This window comes from Lepidochelys kempii, chromosome 1, assembly GCF_965140285.1.
Source record: "Lepidochelys kempii isolate rLepKem1 chromosome 1, rLepKem1.hap1, whole genome shotgun sequence".
Classification (NCBI taxonomy): domain Eukaryota; kingdom Metazoa; phylum Chordata; order Testudines; family Cheloniidae; genus Lepidochelys; species Lepidochelys kempii.
Window position 1 is genome coordinate 293,805,675 of NC_136380.1, and position 21,583 is coordinate 293,827,257.

A 21,583-nucleotide genomic window follows, 5' to 3' on the forward strand; every position below is an offset into this window, starting at 1 on the left:
ACTATACTCCATCTCCTGTCCTAGCACTGCCCCTGAACATCCCAGGTCAGAGGCTGTGAGGTCTACATCTGTAAGGAAAAGGACTAGGAGCTTACTTTGTTAAACATGAAAGTGTATCTCTCCAGCAATCACTTTTTAAGTTTATTGGGCCTGATATTACCATGCTGTATTACTATTCAGGTGTCACTTGTGAGAAATATGTGGGTGCTCTTTAATAATTATGAATACTATATCTTAATCTGCCTCTGGCCTATTTTCAGGACAAATATATTTTGACTAAGTGTTTCCCAACAGAGAACCATCCTGAACATTCCAGACACGAAGGAGGAGATGTCTTATGATAGTCACCTATCAGCTTCCATTGCCATTAAATGACAATACCAGAATTACTGGCCCTGATAACCCTGAACTAGTCCCCTGGACAGCCTACAGTACCAGTTTGATTGGGAAGGCCAAGACCACTAGCACTTAAAGAAGCCTCCAAGAGAGTGAAGAAACCAGTCAGGGTTTTAAAACACACTCTCCAGGGTGTGGAGAGATACTCAGACAGAGCAACCCACAGGGGTGCCATTATGGGATGGTAGTACTTTAGATAAGATAGGCATGTGTACAAGTTTTATTTTTAGTCCTTTTTTTCCTAATGTATAATTATCTTTTTCTAATCTTAAATACAGTTATTTGTTTGTTTTCAAGAACATGGTGTCTTGGAATATTTATTCACTGTCCATTCCATTCTCAAAGGGAGGAAATGGAGGTGCCGGAAACCCAGTAGGACCTGCAGGGTGATAAGCAGCTGGTATACATGGGGACTGCTCTGGATCTTGGTCTAAGAGTGGAATAATCATGAGATTCCATCCAAAACAGGTAAGGGCAAGAGGTCTAACACCTCAGGGGAAGTGCCCTCAGAGAGACCACAGGGGGAACAGAGGGCCAGCTAGCCTCATAAACTTGATAGTAATATCAGAATTTTCTAAATTTAAGTGCAATCAACTAATGTTTGGTACTGGGAACACTTTGAGGCCCTGAGCATCATTGGCAGATGAGAGCACTCAGCACCCCATTGTAGTGCTCAGCACCTGGCAATATCAAGCCCTACATTTGAACTAGATGAACCAATGAATCAGGTAGACTAAATTTTATTGCCCTCCTTTATGCGCATGGTTTTTAGTGTGATTGATTGAGTGATTGATTTTTGGAGGTATTTTTGGCTAAAAAGTGACAAAGTTGGAACCTTTTGTCCAGTTATGGACAAATATAGTAGAACAACTTTACCTTGGTTCCAGACCCAACCCTGACATATATTACTTTTTAGATTTAAGAAAGGATCAGGGGTTGGTGAAATAATTGGGTTCATGATGGAAACATAGATGCAACCTTAACTGTGGAGTAGATACAGCTATGCCATAAGTCAGGGTATGGTGAGTGAGTGTGTAAGCAGGCAACAGGAATTAACTTTACATTATTTAAGACTACACAAAACGCTAAAGAGCTATACCATTTGTTAGTTTCTCAAATGCCTTACCTCCTGCATACATAACAGCCAACATAATCGATGATATCCAAGCTATCTCACTATATGATGTGTGGAAGATCTCCTGAATTTCCTTGAAGAACACTGTGATGGCTTTTGGGAATGCATAGGAAAATCCAATGGAGATAAAAGCCCCAAAGACCACAACCCAGCCCCATCCTCCATCTGGGGGTGCGTATTGTGGTGCTGTTGTTGCTGGCGGCATTGTCAGGCTTTCTTTTCAAGCTAGGCTGTAAATGAAAAGTAGAAATAATGTTTCAAATAGCGACCTTTTTGCTTTAGCACACTGAATTTAACAAATGCATATTATTGATAATAATGGCAACGGATTATAAATCATAATCACAATAGAGAACAAACTCCCAAATTGTACTAGAAGGCTTGGGATGATATAGCATGAATACTTGCCTTTAAACCCATATCTACCCTAGAGGGAGGGGGGGAATTACTTGGCAATAGTTAGTCAGAGAATCCCATTAAGTACCTTGTAACTGTTACAGATTATTGATTCCAATCACTGAAGTTATATTTAGCAATTAATCACTTATAGAAAAGTGACATTTTGGGCCAGATTCTCAGCTGGTGGGAACTGACATAGCTCCAGTGTCTTAAGGATTTGCCCTTTTAATTCAAACACGGGTGTCAAAATATAAAGTAAATCTTGATTTCACCCCTATAGTAAATGATGGTTCAATTCAAAAGTTGCAATCCACTGTTACTAAATGCCATTTCAATAACATCTACTCAAAGTTTACAAGCCTTTGGGAAATAATACCAAGTAACAAATTGCCAAAAATGCTTTTATTAAATTGAACACTATTTGAAATCTCCTTCACTTTTACTATCTGCAAATGGGTTTTTTTTAAGTTTCAAATCAGATTTAAATTCTCTGTGTATCCATCATAAAAGTTTTAAAAAGTTATGATTCTGTGACGTGTTTATTTTTGAAGTTTTCAGACAGGTTTGTTGGCATACTTTGATGTATGCTGCAACTCATAAGAATACAGTGCTTCTTTCAGATGCACATTACAGAACTTGACTGTAATACTTTGCTTTTCTTACATACACAGAATTCCTACTGATGTCAAAGAGCGTTCTGAACATGTATAGGTGGCAGAGTCTTAAAGTCAATTGCTGTGAGGATATCAGAGCAAAGTTTTTCACCAAGAGAATAAATGGCTCAAACTTTTAACAACTAATAATTTTATTTTGTAGAAAGCTTCAGGAGTCAAATCTTACAGATATACCACTTCATGTTCCTCTTATGGGAGGGATAACAGGTGCAACCAGCAAACACTATGGAGCCCAAGAATTAATGGACAAATCAAATCAACCCCCTGTCCAATTAAGGTTTATACTTTGCTCATCTGGTATCTGAACACTAAGACCATCCACATCCTGCTTAGAAATCAACTTGTGTCAGTGGAGAACATGTTGGATAGAGTGTCTGCTTCCCAGTCCTGCCATCCTCCCACCAGGCATCTCCCGACCCTAAAAACATAGAGCACCAGTCATTCAGTGTTTACTTCTGTGCATTTCCAGAACATGTAGAGAGCATGCAATAAAGCTTCCACCCTCTCCTTCTGTTCCTTTTTGGGCATTTCAGCTCTGTTTTAAGCTCAAGTGATCATCTCTGTACCACCAACCAAAGTTACGAACCCAGAACTATGTGTAGGTTTCCATTATGCATACTTTTGCCAATGGATCTCCATGTGATTTTTTTCCATGCCACTTAAAGACTGCTCAGATTTCTCATAGCAAATTGTATCAGTGGTGGCAGTGATATGATTACCTTTAGCAAAAAGTAAAAAATGAACTGTGTTAGCTTAAATTAATCTCTCTGCAGTATGCTTTGAGTACACCCATAGTAAAGTGCACATAGCAATGCATACAGTATATGTTAGAAAAAAACCATAGGGTTGTCTTTAAGATTACCTATTACCAGCCTAGCCCATACATAAAGTCACAGCACTCCAAGATTCTCCAAGATGATTGTAAACATCACCTCTGTAATAAGAGACCTCCACGAGCTAAATCGAACAAAAATATATTTGGCTCCTATGCAAAGTTGGAAAAGCCCAAATAATTTGGCTTTTGCATCACATCAGACATGCCTGGTTTTGGCAGGAATAGGTATCTGTTACAAACATACAGCACATAATATACACAAAGTACAAGACAAGACCTTGGACCTTATTCTGATCTTACTTATCCTGTTTTACTTTCATGTGACTCCACTGAGTTACACTGGAGTGAGAGGAGAATCAGGTCCTTTATTTGAAAGAAATAAAGAATTTGGACAATGGGGACAAAGAGTTTTTTCTAACCTCATAGATTGCTAGTTGAGGTTTAACTTCAGCAAAGCACTTATGCCTATGATTAAGTGCCTTGTTGAATCAGGGTCTGAAATGCTAAAATAAAAAATAAATAAATAAATAAAAATTCTCCTGGCCATCCAGAAGACATGCTAATTTATTAATCCCACTTCTAAGCATCCAGAAAACAAACTCAGTTTAGCATTAAATACACTACTTCATTCCTATAGGTAGACCAACTGAGGGTGTACTACAGGGTAATTGCGGAGATTCCTACCTGCCACTGATCACAATTTCCTTCCTCTGCTGACAAACTTTTTGGACAGATCCTACAAATACACATTAAAAAAATTCAGACATGAATCTATTTTCCTATATTTCATCAGTTTGATCTGAAGATATTTCAGATTAATGTATCAACATTTTATCCCAAACTAAAATTATACCAATGCAGTCTATACACCATCAACTTTTAAGTCCATATTGTAACACAATTTAAAGTGATAAACTGAGTAAGTCCTCCATTTAAAAAAATAAAATATACCTGTTTAAAGATCACTACCATCACATCACTGAGAAAAAGTTGAACAAATATAGTTTTCGTACCCTACAAAAACATAAACCCCCAGGAAATTCATCCATTGCATAGGCTTTTCCACCAGGTGTTGGGCTGGCTCTGCCTGTTCTTTGCCCCTATGGGCCAGGACCCTATTGTGCTAAGCACAGTTATCTAGATTTCACTTTGCTCACTGGAATCTAATTTCTAGCCACGAAGAAAATCAACTGGGCAAAAGTTCAGTCCATCTCTGTGGATGGTTCAATGTCAAAAGTTAGTGCCAATGAAAGCCACTGAAAGAAAGAAAGAAAGAAAGAAAATATTGCAGTAACGAGGACAAATTAAGACCAATAACTAGAGAAAAATAATGCATCTTGATATCATGCACTTCAGCTTTCGGTCAGTCATGACCAACATGTTCAGATTGTTCTTCTCCCAGTACTTTATTAATATTCTGCAGTTGCCCACTGCCAATATGAACCATCAACAGCTTGTCAAGAAATATTTTGAAAAGGTTTGTCTTTCTCATGTTTACAGAGACTCTAGTTTTATGGTGAGTTGCAGTTTTGCTTTCATGTGTATCTAACAGTAAATGTTTTTAAGTTTGGGAGGTTTTTTTAAACCAAAGTAGGCTTGCAACTCCTTTGTGTTTGATTAGGTAGCCATTCATCTGTGGTGGAAAGAAGTTGGGACATGAAAAATCTGCCCTTAATTAAGGTACAATAACATTAATACTTGGCATGTGTCCAGTGCATTCCAAACCTGTAGGATGAGCCAAGGATAACAAAGGGCTTTGCAAAAATGTGTGCATTAAGCTTCACAATGCCTCGTTATCCCTTTTACAGATGGGGAAACTAATGTACAGAGAGGATAAATAACTTGCCAAAGTCTCACAGTAAATCAGTGACAGAGTAGGGATAAGGATCATTGTCTAAGTGAAGTATGTGGTAAGGGTGCAGTTTTCATAAGCACCTACATAATTTAGGAGAGTAAATCCCAATGATTTGTACAGGGGTCTGCTGGCATGGATTAAATTATAGAATTGGGACCCAAGTCAAAAAGAAATTTTAGGTTTAGTGATTTGAATAATCTAATGATATACCTTAATCCCAAACTCGTTCATCACTAGGCATGTCTACCACATTTAAAATCAGTGGCTTGCTGGTTGCACCAGTCCAAAAGAATTGACTGCACAGGAATTACACTTTCTGCAATACAGAGGATAATGGTCTTGTTTAAACTCTGCAGAAAGTACAGTTTTTTCTGATATTTTTATAAACTGTTGTTTATTGGGCTTTGGGTAATTTCTTGTTATGGCAGGAGACACCAGATAGCATGGTCAGGCATACTTGTACACATTCTTTATATTACCCTGTGAACACTGTTCAGTCTTTGAAGAAATGTTGTATTTTTGTTAGTTTTGTGATGAAGGTTCTTTTGAGGGAGGCTGCTGCAAGCAGCAGGAGAATTTGTTCTCTGTCTTAATCTTTATAAATACAGCCAATTCTAGGGGCAGTTACTCAGGGCACTGGGCATTGCAATATATTTTGGCAAAGATGCCTCAAAGAAGAGAATTGCTTGTGTAACCCACACACCTTCTGGGTGTGGTGTTCTGTCCCATCTAGTGGCAGTGAGACCACTTAGAGAGAGAGACAAAATGAGTTTTCTCTACAGCATTAGCTAGCAGCCAGTTGGCTTCTAGCTCATGCAGTAGCAGCTCATGCACTAAGCTCTAAAAGCCTCAGGTTCAGTCCTGCCCAACAGCTGGGGTCTGTCAGCATTACAAGTGGCAGCTTATCCAGGATTTCAACTGCAAAATCTCTGACACTCAGGATGTGCTTCCTCAGCTAGGGGAAGTACATAATCCACAAACAGGGGTGAAAGTGGGCTAGTACGGTGTACTAGTAAGAAGCTGGTACCAGCCCGTACACAGCTGATGTTAAAGTTCTGTCATGGCAAAGGACCTTCCTTAAAGCACTGCCACGGCAGCACTTTAACACCGCTGCCCCTTTTGCCCCCCACCCCACCTCTGTCAGTAGCCCTGCCGATAGGGACCCTACCGAAAGGGCCGCCAACAGCGGGGGGCAAAAGGGGTAGCTGCCCTGGGGCCGGCGATTTAAGGTCCCAGCTTCGATCCTGCCCGCCGACAACCAGGGTCTGTTGGCGTTACACTTGCATGCAGTTTGACCACTTCTTTTTAAGGACTAAGGTATATAAAGTAAATGAAACAAGTTACACTAAAAAAAATACCCAGACTTTGCTTAAATGATTTTCCCTCGAATGGGAAATGAATTTGGAAGGTACCAAATTATGGCTGACTGTATTATGCCCATCTGTGTTTTCTAATAGTAAAAATACTCTTCCTTCAATGGCATAACATATTGTAAGGATGAAGTGTTATACTAAAGGTGCTTTAAGTATAGAAATATACTTTGTTGAAGAAGAGCAAGGAAGGAATATAACAGGGGTCGGCAACCTTTCAGAAGTGATGTGCCGAGTCTTCATTTATTCACTCTAATTTAAGGTTTCGCATTCCAGTTTTTAGAAGGTCTCTTTCTATAAGTCTATAATATATAACTAAACTATTGTTGTATGTAAAGTAAATACGTTTTTTAAAATGTTTAAGAAGCTTCATTTAAAATTAAATTAAAATGCAGAGCCCCCCGGACCGGTGGCCAGAACCCGGGCAGTGTGAGTGCCACTCAAAATCAGCTCACGTGCCGTCTTTGGTACGTGTGCCATAGGTTGCCTACCCCTGGAATATAAAGTACTTTTTCTTGAAGACATGATGGAGAGATTTCAGAGTAACAGCCGTGTTAGTCTGTATTCGCAAAAAGAAAAGGAGTACTTGTGGCACCTTAGAGACTAACCAATTTATTTGAGCATAAGCTTTCGTGAGCTACAGGTCACTTCATCGGATGCATCCGATGAAGTGAGCTGTAACTCATGAAAGCTTATGCTCAAATAAATTGGTTAGTCTCTAAGGTAGTCTCCTTTTCTTTTCATGATGGAGAGAATGATTGTACACATATTAAATAAAGAGGCACCCAGCCCACACTGTGGACACCCATAGGCCATTTGTTTTATGCAATATATATGGTAATAGACTGCTCACTCCAGTGCAATAACTATACAAATATGCCCCAGCAGGCTTTGTAGTTAAATAAGACCTCCACACACATCCACTCAAAACAGGTGTAATAATAAAGGTTCTCTGCTCTGCAGCCCAACCCCTCTACAAATGAGTGTGAGAAAGATGAGCTATGTCTTATGCCTAGAGTGTTAACAAAGTCAAGCTCCAGAAGACCAATGGTGGGGGGGGGGAAAGGGGGACAAGTTCCAAGGCCAAAAAACTTCTGCTTAAAGAGCTTGTCTGTTTGATGCTGGGATGTGCTGATGCTGAGTTCCAGCACACATGGAATGTAAGGGAAGAATCCCGTTCAGTGAGCTAAACAACAATAATTTCAGATGTAAATCCTCATGTCACTGGGAATATTGGATGAATGCACTTAGGGTGAAATTCACCCATGTTCAGGGGACCAACACAAAGCCTAGGTATCACTTAAACCCCATTCCCCATTTAATATTTCAAAATAGGGTTTATGTGAGTTAAGTGATGCCTAGGCTTTACACTTGCCTTATGCACATGGGTGAAGTTCACCAGAGAGCATGATTCAAATACCACTTACATCGGTGTAAGGCCCCGATTCAGCAGAGCACTTAATCACATATTTAACTTTAAGCATGTGCTTAAGTCCATCCTGTGATGTGTCAGTCCATATTCTTTATGCAAATATGCTTATGATATGAATATTACATAACTGAGATATACTTTATGCAAGAGGGCTCATGTGAGATATCATTGGAAAGGTTATGATTTACTGAATGTGATTATCCAATTTGTATCATTTCTGTATCTGAAGTTAGGAATATTGACTATGTATCTGTATTTCAACTATGTTACTTTGGGTGATGCCCACTGCTAACACTTCAGGTACAAAATGGAAAAGCCAGACAGGGAGGATGGCCCATCAACAAGGACAATAGACTGTGAAAAGCTTGGCCTTCCTGTGGACGCTCCATACTGCAACTGACTCATGGACGCTGTGATCCTACAAAGTCAGGTGGTCTTATCATCTGATGCTAAAACATTACCTGGGACTTCTTGTAACTTTCCACTGTAAGGGAAGGGGGGGGGGTCAAGTTTGGGAAACAAAGGATTCCCGCCTTATGTAAATCCTATTTAAGGGTGGGGAGGAAGGCAAACAGGACTCCTCCTCTCCATGGCTGTCTACCCAAGAAGAAAGTCTGCAAAAGCCATCTGAAGGGAAGGCAATGGAGGAGTCCAGACTGAAAAGGAATATAACTGGAACTCTGAACCACAGAAATTTTGCAACCTGCCTGCAACAATATCTAGGGTTAGAAAAACTATTTGTAACCAATGTCTTTAGTGAAACTAGCTTAGTTTGCATGTTTGATTTCATTTGCTTAGTAATCTGCTTTGTTCTGTTCGTTACCCCTTTTACCTCTTAAAATCTGTCCTTTTTAGTTAATAAAATTTGTTTTGTTAATTATTAAACCCAGTTTCTGTAATTTCTAACGGATGAGGGCAAGAAGTGTGCACACCTCTCTCCACATTGAGGGAGTGGACACATTTTATAATCTATCTTTGGGTTTGCACTCCAAAGGAGGTGGACATCTGAGTGCTGGAGCAAGTCCCTTAAACTGAGTCTTCCCAGAGCTGATCTGCAGCTGGGTGTGGCCCTGCCTGTATGTGTTAGAGGAGGCTTCAATAGCCTGGCTCAACAAGACAGGTAAAAGGGGGCCCATACTGGCAGAACAGGTAGACTCAGTGGTATCTCAGCACATCAGGTGGCTTCCCAAGGGTCCAGCCTGTCACACATCCCTTTTCAGCAGATCATACAAGCAAGTGCTTATGTGCTTAGCAGTACTGAGGCCAAATCTGAAGCAGCTTTTTAGAAATCAGTATTGTTACACCAGTGTAAATAGGGTTGTCAGGCATCTGGTTTTCGATCAGAATGCGAGGTTGAAAAGGGTCCGTGGCAGTTCTGGTTAGCACTGCTGACCAGGCCATTAAAAGTCCAATCAGTGGCGCAGAAGGGCTAATGCAAGCTCCCTGCCTGCCTCAGCTCTGCGCAGCTCCTGTAAGTGATGGCATGTTTCTCTGGCTCCTAGGTGCAGGGGCAGCCAGGGAGGTTCTGTGCACTGCTCCCACCTCAAGCACTGGCTCCGCAGCTTCCATTGGCCGGGAACCGCAGCCAATGGGAGCTGCAGGGGTGGCGCCTGCGAGTGAGAGCATGTGGGGAGCCCCCTGGCCACCCCTGTGCCTAGGGGCCACAGGAACATACTGGCCACTTCTGGGAGCCACATAATATAAGTGCTGCCTGGAGCCCACACCCCGAACCCTCTCCCACACTCCAACCCCCTATCCCAGGTCAGAACCCCCTCCTGCACCCAAACTCCCTCCTAGAGCCCACACACCATACCCCCTCCCACACCCCAACCCTCTGCTCCAGCCTGAGCCCCTTCCTGTACCACAACCCCCCCCCCAGCCAGAGCTCTCACTCCTCCCCACAGCCCAACCTCTGCCCCAGCCTGGAGCCACCTTCCACACTCCAAACCCCTCGGCCCAAGCCCTCAGCCCAGAGCCCCTTCCTGCACTCCAAAACCCTCATCCGGCACCCAACACCAGAGCCTGCACCCCCAGCTGGAGTCCTCACCCTCCTCCTCTGCACCCCAATTCCCTGCCCCAGCCTTGAGCCTCCTTCTGCACCCTAAAAATCCTCATTTCTAGCCCTAACCCGGAGCCCGCACCTCAAACACCTGCCTCAATCTGGTGAAAATGAGTGAGTGAGTAAGAGTGGGGGAGAGTGAGAGGTGGAAGGAGGGTGAATGGAGGGAGGATGAAGTGAGTTGGGGCCAGGGCCTCAGAGAAGGGGTGGGGTCTTGGGGAAGAGGTGAAGCAGGGGGCAGGGCAAGAGTGCTTGGTTTTGTGTCATTAGAAAGTTGGCAACCCTCTGTAAGTGAGATCAAATTCTGGCCACCAAACTCAACTTTATAAGTGACTTTAAGCTTTATTGAAATGTCCATATTTGTTGGGCAGCTACACCACAGTAAGTGACCCAAAGTTTCACCTCAGCTTATACTTGGGGTGATTCTTTAGGTCAGTCTCAGTCTCCTTTTTAGCTGTTTCATGGTTCTGTTAGGACTGATAACAACAGCAATAACACATCTTCTGGGACATTATGTCAGCATATTTTGAAGTTTTATGACATGCCAGCAAAGAGTAGCACTGGAATGACTGTATGAACATTGGGGAGATCTTAGGTGAAATCCTGGCCCCATCGAAGAAAATGGGAGTTTTGCCATTGACTTCAGTGCGACCAGGATTTCACCCCTAATATCAAATCAAATTAAGAAGTGGACACATGGATCTCTGAACAAAGGAAAACTGAGAAAAAGTAAACCAACAATTAAGCAAGAAGGTTAGAAATTAAAGACACATTACTGCACTCAGTCTGTCAAATAGAATAATTTATTTATGTTTCCTCAACTAATTAATCTTTTCTCAACTAATTTAATTATTTTCCTTGGATTTTGTTTTTACTTTTCTTCACCTCACATCCAACCATGAAATGGTGCCATGTTGACTCAGTATTTGTGATGAAGAGCTATCAGAAACACTTTCAAAAACTGCTTATCACTCATTGATATTCATACATTAGCTGATTCACAATAAGATATCAGTCTCTCTGTTAGAAGATCTCAATGATTTTCAGACAGTGTAAGACCACTGAAATTTGTAATAATTGTTTACAATGAATTAGAAAATTCACAAGTATTAGACACTTCATCAAATAGATCAAATTTGGAAAATCATCTCTTTTGTTAATATACAAATGTAAAGTCTACACCAGGGGTCGGCAAACTTTCAGAAGCAGCTTGCCAAGTCTTCATTTATTCACTCTAATTTAAGGTTTTGCATGCCAGTAATACATTTTAACGTTTTTAGAAGGTCTTTAATATATAACTAAACTATTGTTGTATGTAAAGTAAATAAGTGATGTGCCGAGTCTTCATTTATTCACTCTAATTTAAGGTTTCACATTCCAGTTTTTAGAAGGTCTCTTTCTATAAGTCTATAATATATAACTAAACTATTGTTGTATGTAAAGTAAATAAGTTTTTTAAAATGTTTAAGAAGCTTCTTTTAAAATTAAATTAAATTAAAATGCAGTCCCCGCCCCCCCCGGACCAGTGGCCAAGACCCGGGCAGTGTGAGTGCCAGTGAAAATCATCTCGCATGCCACCTTTGGCACGCGTGCCATAGGTTGCCTACCCCTGGTCTACACCAACTCTATAATATTATACTGCATTCAGGATTGGGGCTGTATTGTGCTAAGTGCAATACAAATATATATGAAGACATGGTGCTTGCCATGAAGTGTCAGCAATTCCATTTAAATTACCTCAAGAAAATCATCCTATAGACTATCTGTAGCCTTAAACATGCAACACCACAGCCAAGTCAGAGTGTGTGTATCTAAATGAAATGTAACTGGTTAAATCTGAAGAATTAATCAGTTTTGGCAATAAAAGTGATCGAGTCTGGTGCCAGCCCCTTTGCTAAAATTAATCACTCTACTGGTTCTTCTGTTAAGTTTAACTTTTCCCTCTAGCCTTTGGAAAAATTCAGACCAGCCAGCCTTTCCACAACACTTGCTTTAGTAAGGTCAGTGAACCCACATTTTACAGTTCAAACTGGAGGCAGTATGCACTGCAAGGATACTGATCCACTTAGTCTATTTTTAACTATTTACTGATAGTGGGGGAAACAAATAGAAATGATAAGATCTTCTAAAGCGGTAGAAACTTTCTAAGTGTGCCCTGGAAAATCCTACTGAACTATTTGCCTTCCAATAAAAGGAATTTACATTAATGCTAGATTACACAGAAAAGAAGGCAAGTAGTAAGGGTTTAAAGAAACAGTGAAAAAAAAACTTACTTACAAAAGGAGAAAGTAGGCTTGAAAAAAAAATTACCTGAGAGTTACTAAAACTAAGGGGGGGTGGAGAGGGGAGGAAGCCTTTCAGTCATATGTGTTCATTCTGAACAGAACAAAATTCAAGTGACATTGATCAGAAGAGAAAAATTGTCTGAATTGTGTATATTTCATAAGATCAGAGAAATAAAAGAGAGTGAGCCCATTTATTGATATGAAAACTAGAATTAAAATGACACAGATAATTTGAGCTGAAAAATCAAACCAATATAAATCGCCAAGAGAGGACAAATATGTTGTTCCCTTTACCAGTAAAGGTTACACTATGAACTACTGAATTCAAAACACATTGAGGTAATCTGAGAATTACAATACTATGTTATTACAGTAAATAGAATGGGTATTTCAGCCATATGTCTTGACTTGATATTAGTGGAGGTAGGAAATATTACTTACATTAAAAAAGGATGAGAGAACTGAACTGATGCGGCCTCAGAATCATAAAAAATATTAAAACTCCAACACATTTTATTTCAAGAGTGGGAGATGTTTGGCTCAAACAGAATGTTTTCTCAAGATAAAGGCCAGTTAATATAATATCTGTTTATGACATGTTGCCATTTTTAAAAATCTTCTGCCTGGCTATTGCGAAGTATGCCAGCCACATAATAACACCACAGTGGACTTGCTGTTTATGTCCAGCCCATTTAATTTTTAATCTCTGTCATGTCTGTACTTACGTTTCAATATTTCTTAACTGAGTTATATCAGTGGTAAAGAACTGACTTTTGTTTGCATGGTGTGTTACCTGGAACTGGTAGCTGAATAAAAGAACATTTAAGTATATGCAAAAATGTTTGTTTTTCTATCTGAACCATGACAATAAAAGAATTCACTTGAAGTATGCAACAAAACTAACATAATTTGGGGGCAATGACAAGGCTTTATCATAAACAAATACAAGGAAGGAAGAACTTAGGATTGTGTTTGACTTCCATAGGAGGGGAGAGGATGTTTAATTACAAACTTACTATGTACTTTGTCCAAGTGTTAATGAGCTGACGCAGTGATATATATACAAACTAACTTTAAAGGACAAGATGGTTTAATCAAATGCTAATGTGTATTTTGCCACCCATTGTAAAAAACTGGACCTGGAGAGATCAAAAATCCCCCTTTTCTTTAATGGAGGAAGTTTTTACTAACACAGGACACATCCTCCTATGAGCATATCACGTTGCTGTATCTCTCACAGTCATGGTGAGGCCTGACATTTCTACAATGGTACAGATAAGATAATCTTTGGATGTTCTGTAACAAAGTTTAGAGCCTATGTAAAGATTCGTTTCTCATTATTTATGTAGGCACGTATCAATTTACATTCCTTTTCTATTTTTCTCTTTTTTTCTGTAACTTGCTATAGCCTCAAGGGATGCAGAGGGAAGTGATACAGAGAAAGTTTACATGCCATGCTAAGGTTGTGGTCTTCCTCAAGACCACAGTGCCACTGAATAGCTGAGGAGCCCAAGAAGGTCCAGACCAACCCACTAAAGTGTGCAAGAGGAATGTTATATAATTCCAGAGTGGGGACCCTCCCAGGCCAATTCACATGCACTGAACACAATAAATATTTAGGATATGGTGGAGAATCTGGGCTTTAACCCCAAATCTTAAGGAACCATGCATTTAAATTATTTACTTCCCTGAATCCCCATTTTCACCCCTCAAGAGACACTTCTACCAGGCCTGGCACTATTCAGTGATCAACCTCCAATGCCCAAAGTCCACAATAAAGACACAGGCAGAGCTCTCTCTCTAAGTTCTTCTTTAGCATATAAGCATTTTTAATTAGAATTCACAGGACTCCCTCCATAGCTTGTTACAAATCTTCTTTGGAACAACTAAATAGAGGGAATTCCTTTACATAACTCAAATGGATGATCTTAACATGCAAATATGGATTCATTTTAAATAAAAATAGCCCTGTAACTCTGCATTAATCAAAATGTATCATATGTTAATCAGTTATTGTAACATTGTAACATATAGCAATCATGAACTAAAGTCTATATTGATAACTGAATTACTTTATTCCTCTTAAGCTTTCTTTGTCAATCAGCAAAAAACCAAAACCAAAGAAACAAAAATATGCATTAGTTGAAGGTATCTTTCTATATTTCTACATAATCAGAGAAAAAGTTTTATACTCCAGATTATTTTTCTGTCAAATGTGATAATATATAGCAAAACAAGTGTTTTCCATCATCATTAGAAAATATAGATCAAAACAATTCAAATCACAAAAATCCAATATAATAGCTGTAATAAGAAATGAAATACATTTTGCTTTTTTTACATATAGTGAGGTTGGAGGGAACAGAAATATAAAGACACTCATAATATTTCTATGATACCAATTAGCAAAAGGACACAGTAAAAATATGTGCATAAGAAACTAGGTAAATCATGTTTACCTGGAAGCTTAATAAATCAAGAGTAAACTCTATTGAATGTAGGACATTGAGAACATCAATCTGAACAATGAGTCTTCTGTCAGTTTCAGGATAGAAGTTTAATCAGTTCAGTAGCAAAAAGTCATGAGTCATGCTTTTCTCAAGTGACATATAGATACATATAGAGAGTAGACTGCTGCCATAAAGTGTTTATAATTCCTATTGAAGGTCAGCTTATACATAAAAACAAGATTTTATCAGAATATTTTATACATGAAATTTTGCATAATGTGTTAAAACATGCAAAATATATTATACATGTATATATCTTGTGTGTATGAATTAGAGAGACAGAGAGGCTACAGTAGAGGTTTATAATAGAAGATCTTTTGCATTTGCAAGTAACTGACAATGCAATGCAATGCAATACAATACAATGCTGGAATCACACCTTGAGAGCATCATTGTCCACTGAAGGTCACTCTTTCATCCCACAAAACAATAATAGATTTCTACATATACAAAAATCTCAGCTCTAGAATATGTATGTATTATTATAATCTTTATAAATATATTTTTGCCTTAAACATGCTGAAAGCTTAAACTGTAATCCTGTAATGAGTGTGCATGGACTCCTGCTTCCACACTCAGACCAACTGATCTCCATGGGACTCAGTGTGGGGGCGTCTGTCCATGATCACTCATGGCTCATGGATTGGACTCTTAGTAACATCTCCTAACAGGGTCAAGTGACTTTCTCAGTTAATAGCACAGCTCCAGCTGAAATAGCAGCAACCATCTTGGATAGTAGGATGTAAGTGAACATCTCTTCCATTTCCAGTTTCCGCCTCTCACACATATTTTTAAATTTCATGTTTACTCAGAATGCTGCTGAGTACCCATCTTGGTCTTCCTGGAGGAAGTTTACAAATATTTTAATTTCTTTTATTTTTGCATTATTTTTCTTTTCTCTTTATATTTTGCTTCTTATAGCCTGAGTAACTTAAAAAAAGAAGCAGAAAAGCATTACATCATCAAAGTCAGAAGTGGAAAAGGCCTACTAAGTCACCAGTCAATCTCCCTTCTCATGTAGGATTCTTCCCTAGAGCACATTCGATAGCACTTAGTCATGTTCTAGGACCCTACAGTGAGTTATGGGGCAACTCTACTGGTTCATGGCAGAAGCAGACCCAGTGGTTTTCATTAGTGAGCCAGACCAGGTGATATTCCATTCAGGAGCCTAAAAGTTTTTGTATGTCTCGGAATCACAAGGGACTTGAGTAGTTCCCAGAAGCCCTCCTCTCTTGCCCCTTAGTCCTTGCTGACTAAAAGAGATATACAAAACCATTTATACTCTTGGATTGGAGCTAATGAGACTCCCCTGTTCTGGCAGATGAAGATGAAATTTTTGTCTAGTGAAAAACTTTGGTGATAGGTTAAACTGAACTGGTCACATGACTGGTGATTAAAGACATGTGTGATGAAACGGAAGGGTTACTGATTCTGACCATTTATGTTTTGTAACTCACTGTGTATTTAAACGCATGTCAAGAACACCCACAGCCTTGGATAGGCACCAACGTGTTCTAAAAGAAATTCCACACCCAAATGAAATAAATAAATAATTCCATGCAGGGTGCTAGAACTAGACATCTTATCACACCCAGTTACATTGTCTAATAGCAGAAATATCACTGGAAACATTTGATGGGTGAGCACTGCTCACTATGCGAACACTATCATTTTATATGTCTGTGTACTGTGAGTCTGATTTGAATCTTGCACATATTGTGTGTTTAAAGTACACAAACAGCTGGGCTATTTTTACTGTGAATTCAAGTTTGAGAATATTTTCCTATTATGAACAATGACAGCATTATCTGAGGAGAATTGTGATCAGGGAGTTGTTTTGTCTTGGTCAGGGAAATAAGCTGGGATGGCAGGTCACCAGGGGCTGGTGAAACTAAACCATATCAATAAGGCACCCTCTATGAGCCACATTATGCACACTAGAACAGATTCTGATTCCATACTAATTTTACACCATTTACTGTCATGGAGTTAGTCCTGATTTACACCAGTGTAAGTGAGAGGAATATCTGATTTATAGTATATAAGGTCTGTGACTATGGTATACTATACTATATAGGGTAGGCTATATATGTATACATTATACTATTGCATAGCATCTATGGTCTGGGTGCTGTACTGCAGTGTACAGCATCACCTGCTGACAGCCAGGACTCCTGGTGGGGGGGGTGCGGCTTTTCCGAACTCTGGAAACCCCAGTGGCCACTGTACACATGGTTGCCCTGTGGGACTGCTGGTGGGCTTGCAACTAGGGGAGTTGGGTAGGGGGGAATGCTCAGGTGGAAAGGGGAAGAGCCCTGAATTAGGGAGTTTGGAGTTGATGTGGAGGGAGGTTCTGAGCTGTCGGGGATTGTTAGGAAATGGGGACTTCTCTACCTGAAGGGGAGGGGTCTGAGTTTGGGTGGCAAGGGGCTCTGAGCCTGGGGTTACCATGGAGCGAAGAAGATTTTAATGAGGGGAGTGTTGCAGTTGAGGAAGGCACAGGGACTGGAAGGAGGGAAATGGACTGGCAGATTTGTGTGTGAGTGAATGAGAATGTGAATGAAATGATGGGAGGTGTAGTGCAAGATAGTGTGTGGAAATAGAAGGCTAGAAATCAGTATGAACAGAGACAAACTAATTCAAAGTTTGTCATGAGGAAAACTATAATTATGCACATTATGGATAGGCTTGTAACTAGTCTCTGTATGGTTGTGCAAGGTAAGGGGATATGCAGGATGCCTTTACTAAGCCTTCCCATTTATGAGTCTGCTGAGATGAGGGGAAAGAAAGAAAATGTACAGAGAGTCTTTGTACCCACCCAGTTCTCCTGCAAAGGAGTGGGGCAATTAGTGCTGTTTTCCTCTCCAAGGCATAACAGAGATATGGCCACGATCAAACTCTCTTGCACAATGGGAAGTGATTGCAAGGCTGCAGTGTGGTGGAGTCAATGCTACATATGTCATCCACATCCTAGCATCCACATGCTACATTTGTCATAGCTCTGGAGACATTATTATGCAGTATTCAATTGGCTGCAGTCTCCACCTGTTATGCATTTGAAATATTGCTGTGAACTTTTAAAGTGTGGCATACACTTACAGTATAATTCATGTTATTACCTGTAATTACACTGAACTAATAGTGTTGAATCTTTCACTGAGTCAAGGAAAACTTCTTACTCTCTATCCTAAGCAGGGTTCCTAGATAAATAATTTCATAGACTATTTTTATGTGTCTTTTCATCTACTTTTATACTTGGTCAAATTAAAACAATCCAGAAAGTGGCCACTTAAATGCACCACTGATATACTAACTCTAAAAATAATTAAAAGATTAAAAGTATTTTCTGAATTAGTCACTGGAATATAAAAATTGATTTCTAAACCTATAAGAGGAGCAGTGAAGATATAAAAAATTATAAATTTTTCAATAAGAAACTAGAATAATTTTAAAGTAGAATGTAAAGCTCTGGTTTTAGAAGGTGACTAACTTTTGTGCACACTTAACCATCCATACAAAAGCCTTTCGTAACACCAATATCTGTATGTGCAAGTAAGAGCTTTTAACAAATGGAGTTAGCATGTGTAAAATTTATCTCCTGTGAATTCAAGCATTACGGCACAATCCAAAACCCACTGAAGTCAACAGAAGGGTTCCTATGGGTTTTGGATTGTGAAAAATGCACATTCAGTTGTTTAAACACCCTTTCGAGCGGGGGTGAGGCCTTCTTTGAAAATCAGGCCCTGTAATTTTAGCATTATACTATGATATTCGCTGTCTAATATTACTAGGGTTAAGTTCTGCATTCAGTATAGTACTTGTGCCATTGTACTGTGTCAATGTGGTTGCACTTGGTGCACCTGGGGACACAATATGGCCCTTAATATTAATTAAATATGTATCAACATGCCTAAGCATATATCACATATGTTTAGGTAAGAGAGTGTGGGGAAACATAATTACCAAAATATGTATGTATTATATTAACCCAATTAGAGCACTGTTCTATTCAGAAGATTTGTATTAGATGTAACTAATCAGCTTTTGTCTACAGCTTATACCCTCCAGATATCCACAAGAGCTTTCCTAATCTGACTTTTTTTGTGACCAAAACCATCATGGGTAAACAAAAACCCAACATAATCAAAATGGCATATCTTTTCAACATTCAGTTCTGTAAGATGGGGGGGGAAATCGTTGAAAGTAAAACATGCAACTCCTTTGAGGCATGTGGGATAAAGCTAAGTGCAAGACAAAGTGATCACCCAAGATTTTGATGAGCTCAGGAGGAAAACTAAGAGATTTGCTCACAACTTTTAGTTGTAATACGTAGATCTCAGCCACTTTGCTGTGCCACTTCACAATTAAGTATCTCTAAAACTACAATAAAAGACCTCATTATGAATACAGCATGGGAGGTGGCTCTTACAGACAAGAACTATCAGCATAACCCATTGCTATGGGCTGTTAAATTCCAGTTGGATAACCTACACATAAAAGGCTAAATTGACTATTACAAGAGACTTCAGTAATCCAATCAAAATTTTTCAGTCACTCACTACACGTTACTGTAGCCTGGATCTTATCCAGTGGTGCAAGAAGAATTCACTTCTTACCAGTACGCTGCACCAGCTAAAAGGGAGGGAGGGGGCACGTGACTTCCCCATGTGATTCCTCACGTGATCCCGTCCCGAGCCCAGCGCCCCAGGCTCTTCTCCTCCCCCACCCCATGATCCATCCCACGTTACCTGAGGAGGGGGACCTCTGTCCTCCTCCTGCTGCGACGGAGACTTCTGAACTGTAGGGTTCTCTAGAACTGCAGCAGCGAAAAGAGCAGAACGTGGGACCGCCAGGCAGCCCAATGCTGGCAGCTCCTCCAGCGCGGCTGCACCACCCCCAACCCCGCCCCCAGCCCTGTCCTCTGCGGTACAGACCCCGGACAGGAGACGCAGGCACGCAGCTTCCTGGAAGGGTTGAGGGCGGGGCTGGGGGGTAGTACAGCCGCACCGGAGGAGCTGCACGTTCTGCTTCTTTTGCCGCTGCGGTTCCTGGGAATGCCTGTGGTTCAGGGCTCTCCCAGAAACCGCAGTGGTGAAGGGAGCAGAATGTGGAGCCACCGGGCGGCCCTCGCCGGCAGCTCCTGCCATGCAGCTGTACCTCCCGCAGCCCTGTCCTCTTGCGGGGCTGCTGTACAGACCCCGGACAGGGGATGCAGACACGCACCTGCGTCGAAGGGCTGGGGGCAGTATAATCATGCCAGTGAAGCTGCTGGCGTGAGGCCGCATGGCGGCCCCACGTTCTGCTCCTCCTGTGTCCTTTCAGTACGCTGTACCAGCTATAAATAGCTTACTGGTGTGGCGTACTGGACCATATTGCCCTACTGCACCACTGATCTTATCTGCATTAATAACATCTCCAAGGTTCATTATAATAGACAAATTGCTTAATATAGTTAATCAAGAATTGCTTGACTCCCTAAAAAAGCATAACAGGCATATAATTATCTTCTGATTAACATGATTCAGAAGGAAAATATGTTTATGTTCTGTTAGGAAAAAAAATTACCTTTTAACCACTCTTGAAAACCAAAGAAACATGAGTAGGCCTTGAGACTCTTTTTATGAATAACATTCATGAAATATGGAACGAATCTTGCAAAACGATAAATATGGCCTAGAAACAGCAATGTTATTTACTTGGACTAGACAGTCATATTGTACTTGTGCTTCCTCCATAATTAGACAGAAAAATGATAAATTATAGTTAAATAGCCCAGGTACACAACATATCTAAAAGCTTTCATAACAGAGATATTTGTTTAACTGCACGTCACTGTAAGAAGACCTTTAATTTGTCTATAAGCACAGCAAAGCATCTATTGATTTGCTCTAACTGACCATGCATATTTGCTCTAATGTGAAAGTTCTTGCACATGCTACCATGTGACAGCAAAATCATTAACTGCCAATAAAGCACTTGAAATGGAGTGCTTCTTTAAACAAAAGATAAGAAAAGATGGTTTTATGGCAGCTTTGCACCACAGAGACCCTACTACAACCACGGATGAGGACTTTATTCTTAACAGTCAGAAAGAAATATATATTTCATCGAAACAAAACAACCTTAAATTTGACCCCCAAATGGTGGTTTTTAATAGCATTATTTTTATTATCTTAATTTTTTTTATTCAAATATTTCCTTTTATTGGACACTGCTAAGTAGGTAATATCAATTAATATATTAACTGATAATAGATTTTGGTATTTCTTGATAATAATGCTGTTTAAATCGTCGAGTAAAAAAAAAGCATATAGCACGGCTGAAGTATGTGTCTAAGGTACTTCTATGACCTTGTTACCTGAGCACCCCACCGTCATTAATGTATTAATGATGTAAGGTAGGGAAGCTCTATTTTATACAGCTGGATAAATGAGGCACAGAGAGGTTATGTAATTTGGCTGATGTCACACAGAAAGTCTGTAGTAGAACAAAAAACTGAACACAGATCTGTCAAATCCTAGGCTAGAACCCTAACCACAAGCCCATCCTTCCTCTCATGCATGTAGATTTCTATATGAAGCTGATCAATGTATTTGAGGGTACATGTATCATTTTTCTCTTTCCACAGTCTTT

General features: G+C 40.0%; 1 protein-coding gene across 4 annotated transcripts in view; it reads right to left on the minus strand.

Moving 5' to 3' along the window:
• The window catches only part of SLC16A7 (solute carrier family 16 member 7), a 148,123-nt gene that overhangs the window by 57,379 nt on the left and 69,161 nt on the right, over window positions 1-21,583 (minus strand). For 3 of the 4 annotated variants that reach the window (XM_073327956.2, XM_073327957.1, XM_073327959.1), the window contains exon 2: window positions 1,523-1,761. In XM_073327956.2, the coding sequence (XP_073184057.1) occupies window positions 1,523-1,736 (214 nt within the window). In that variant the 5' untranslated portion in view covers window positions 1,737-1,761. Of the gene's footprint in view, window positions 1-1,522; window positions 1,762-4,123; window positions 4,176-21,583 lie in introns of all 4 variants that reach the window. The other variant, XM_073327958.2, reaches the window with a different exon arrangement.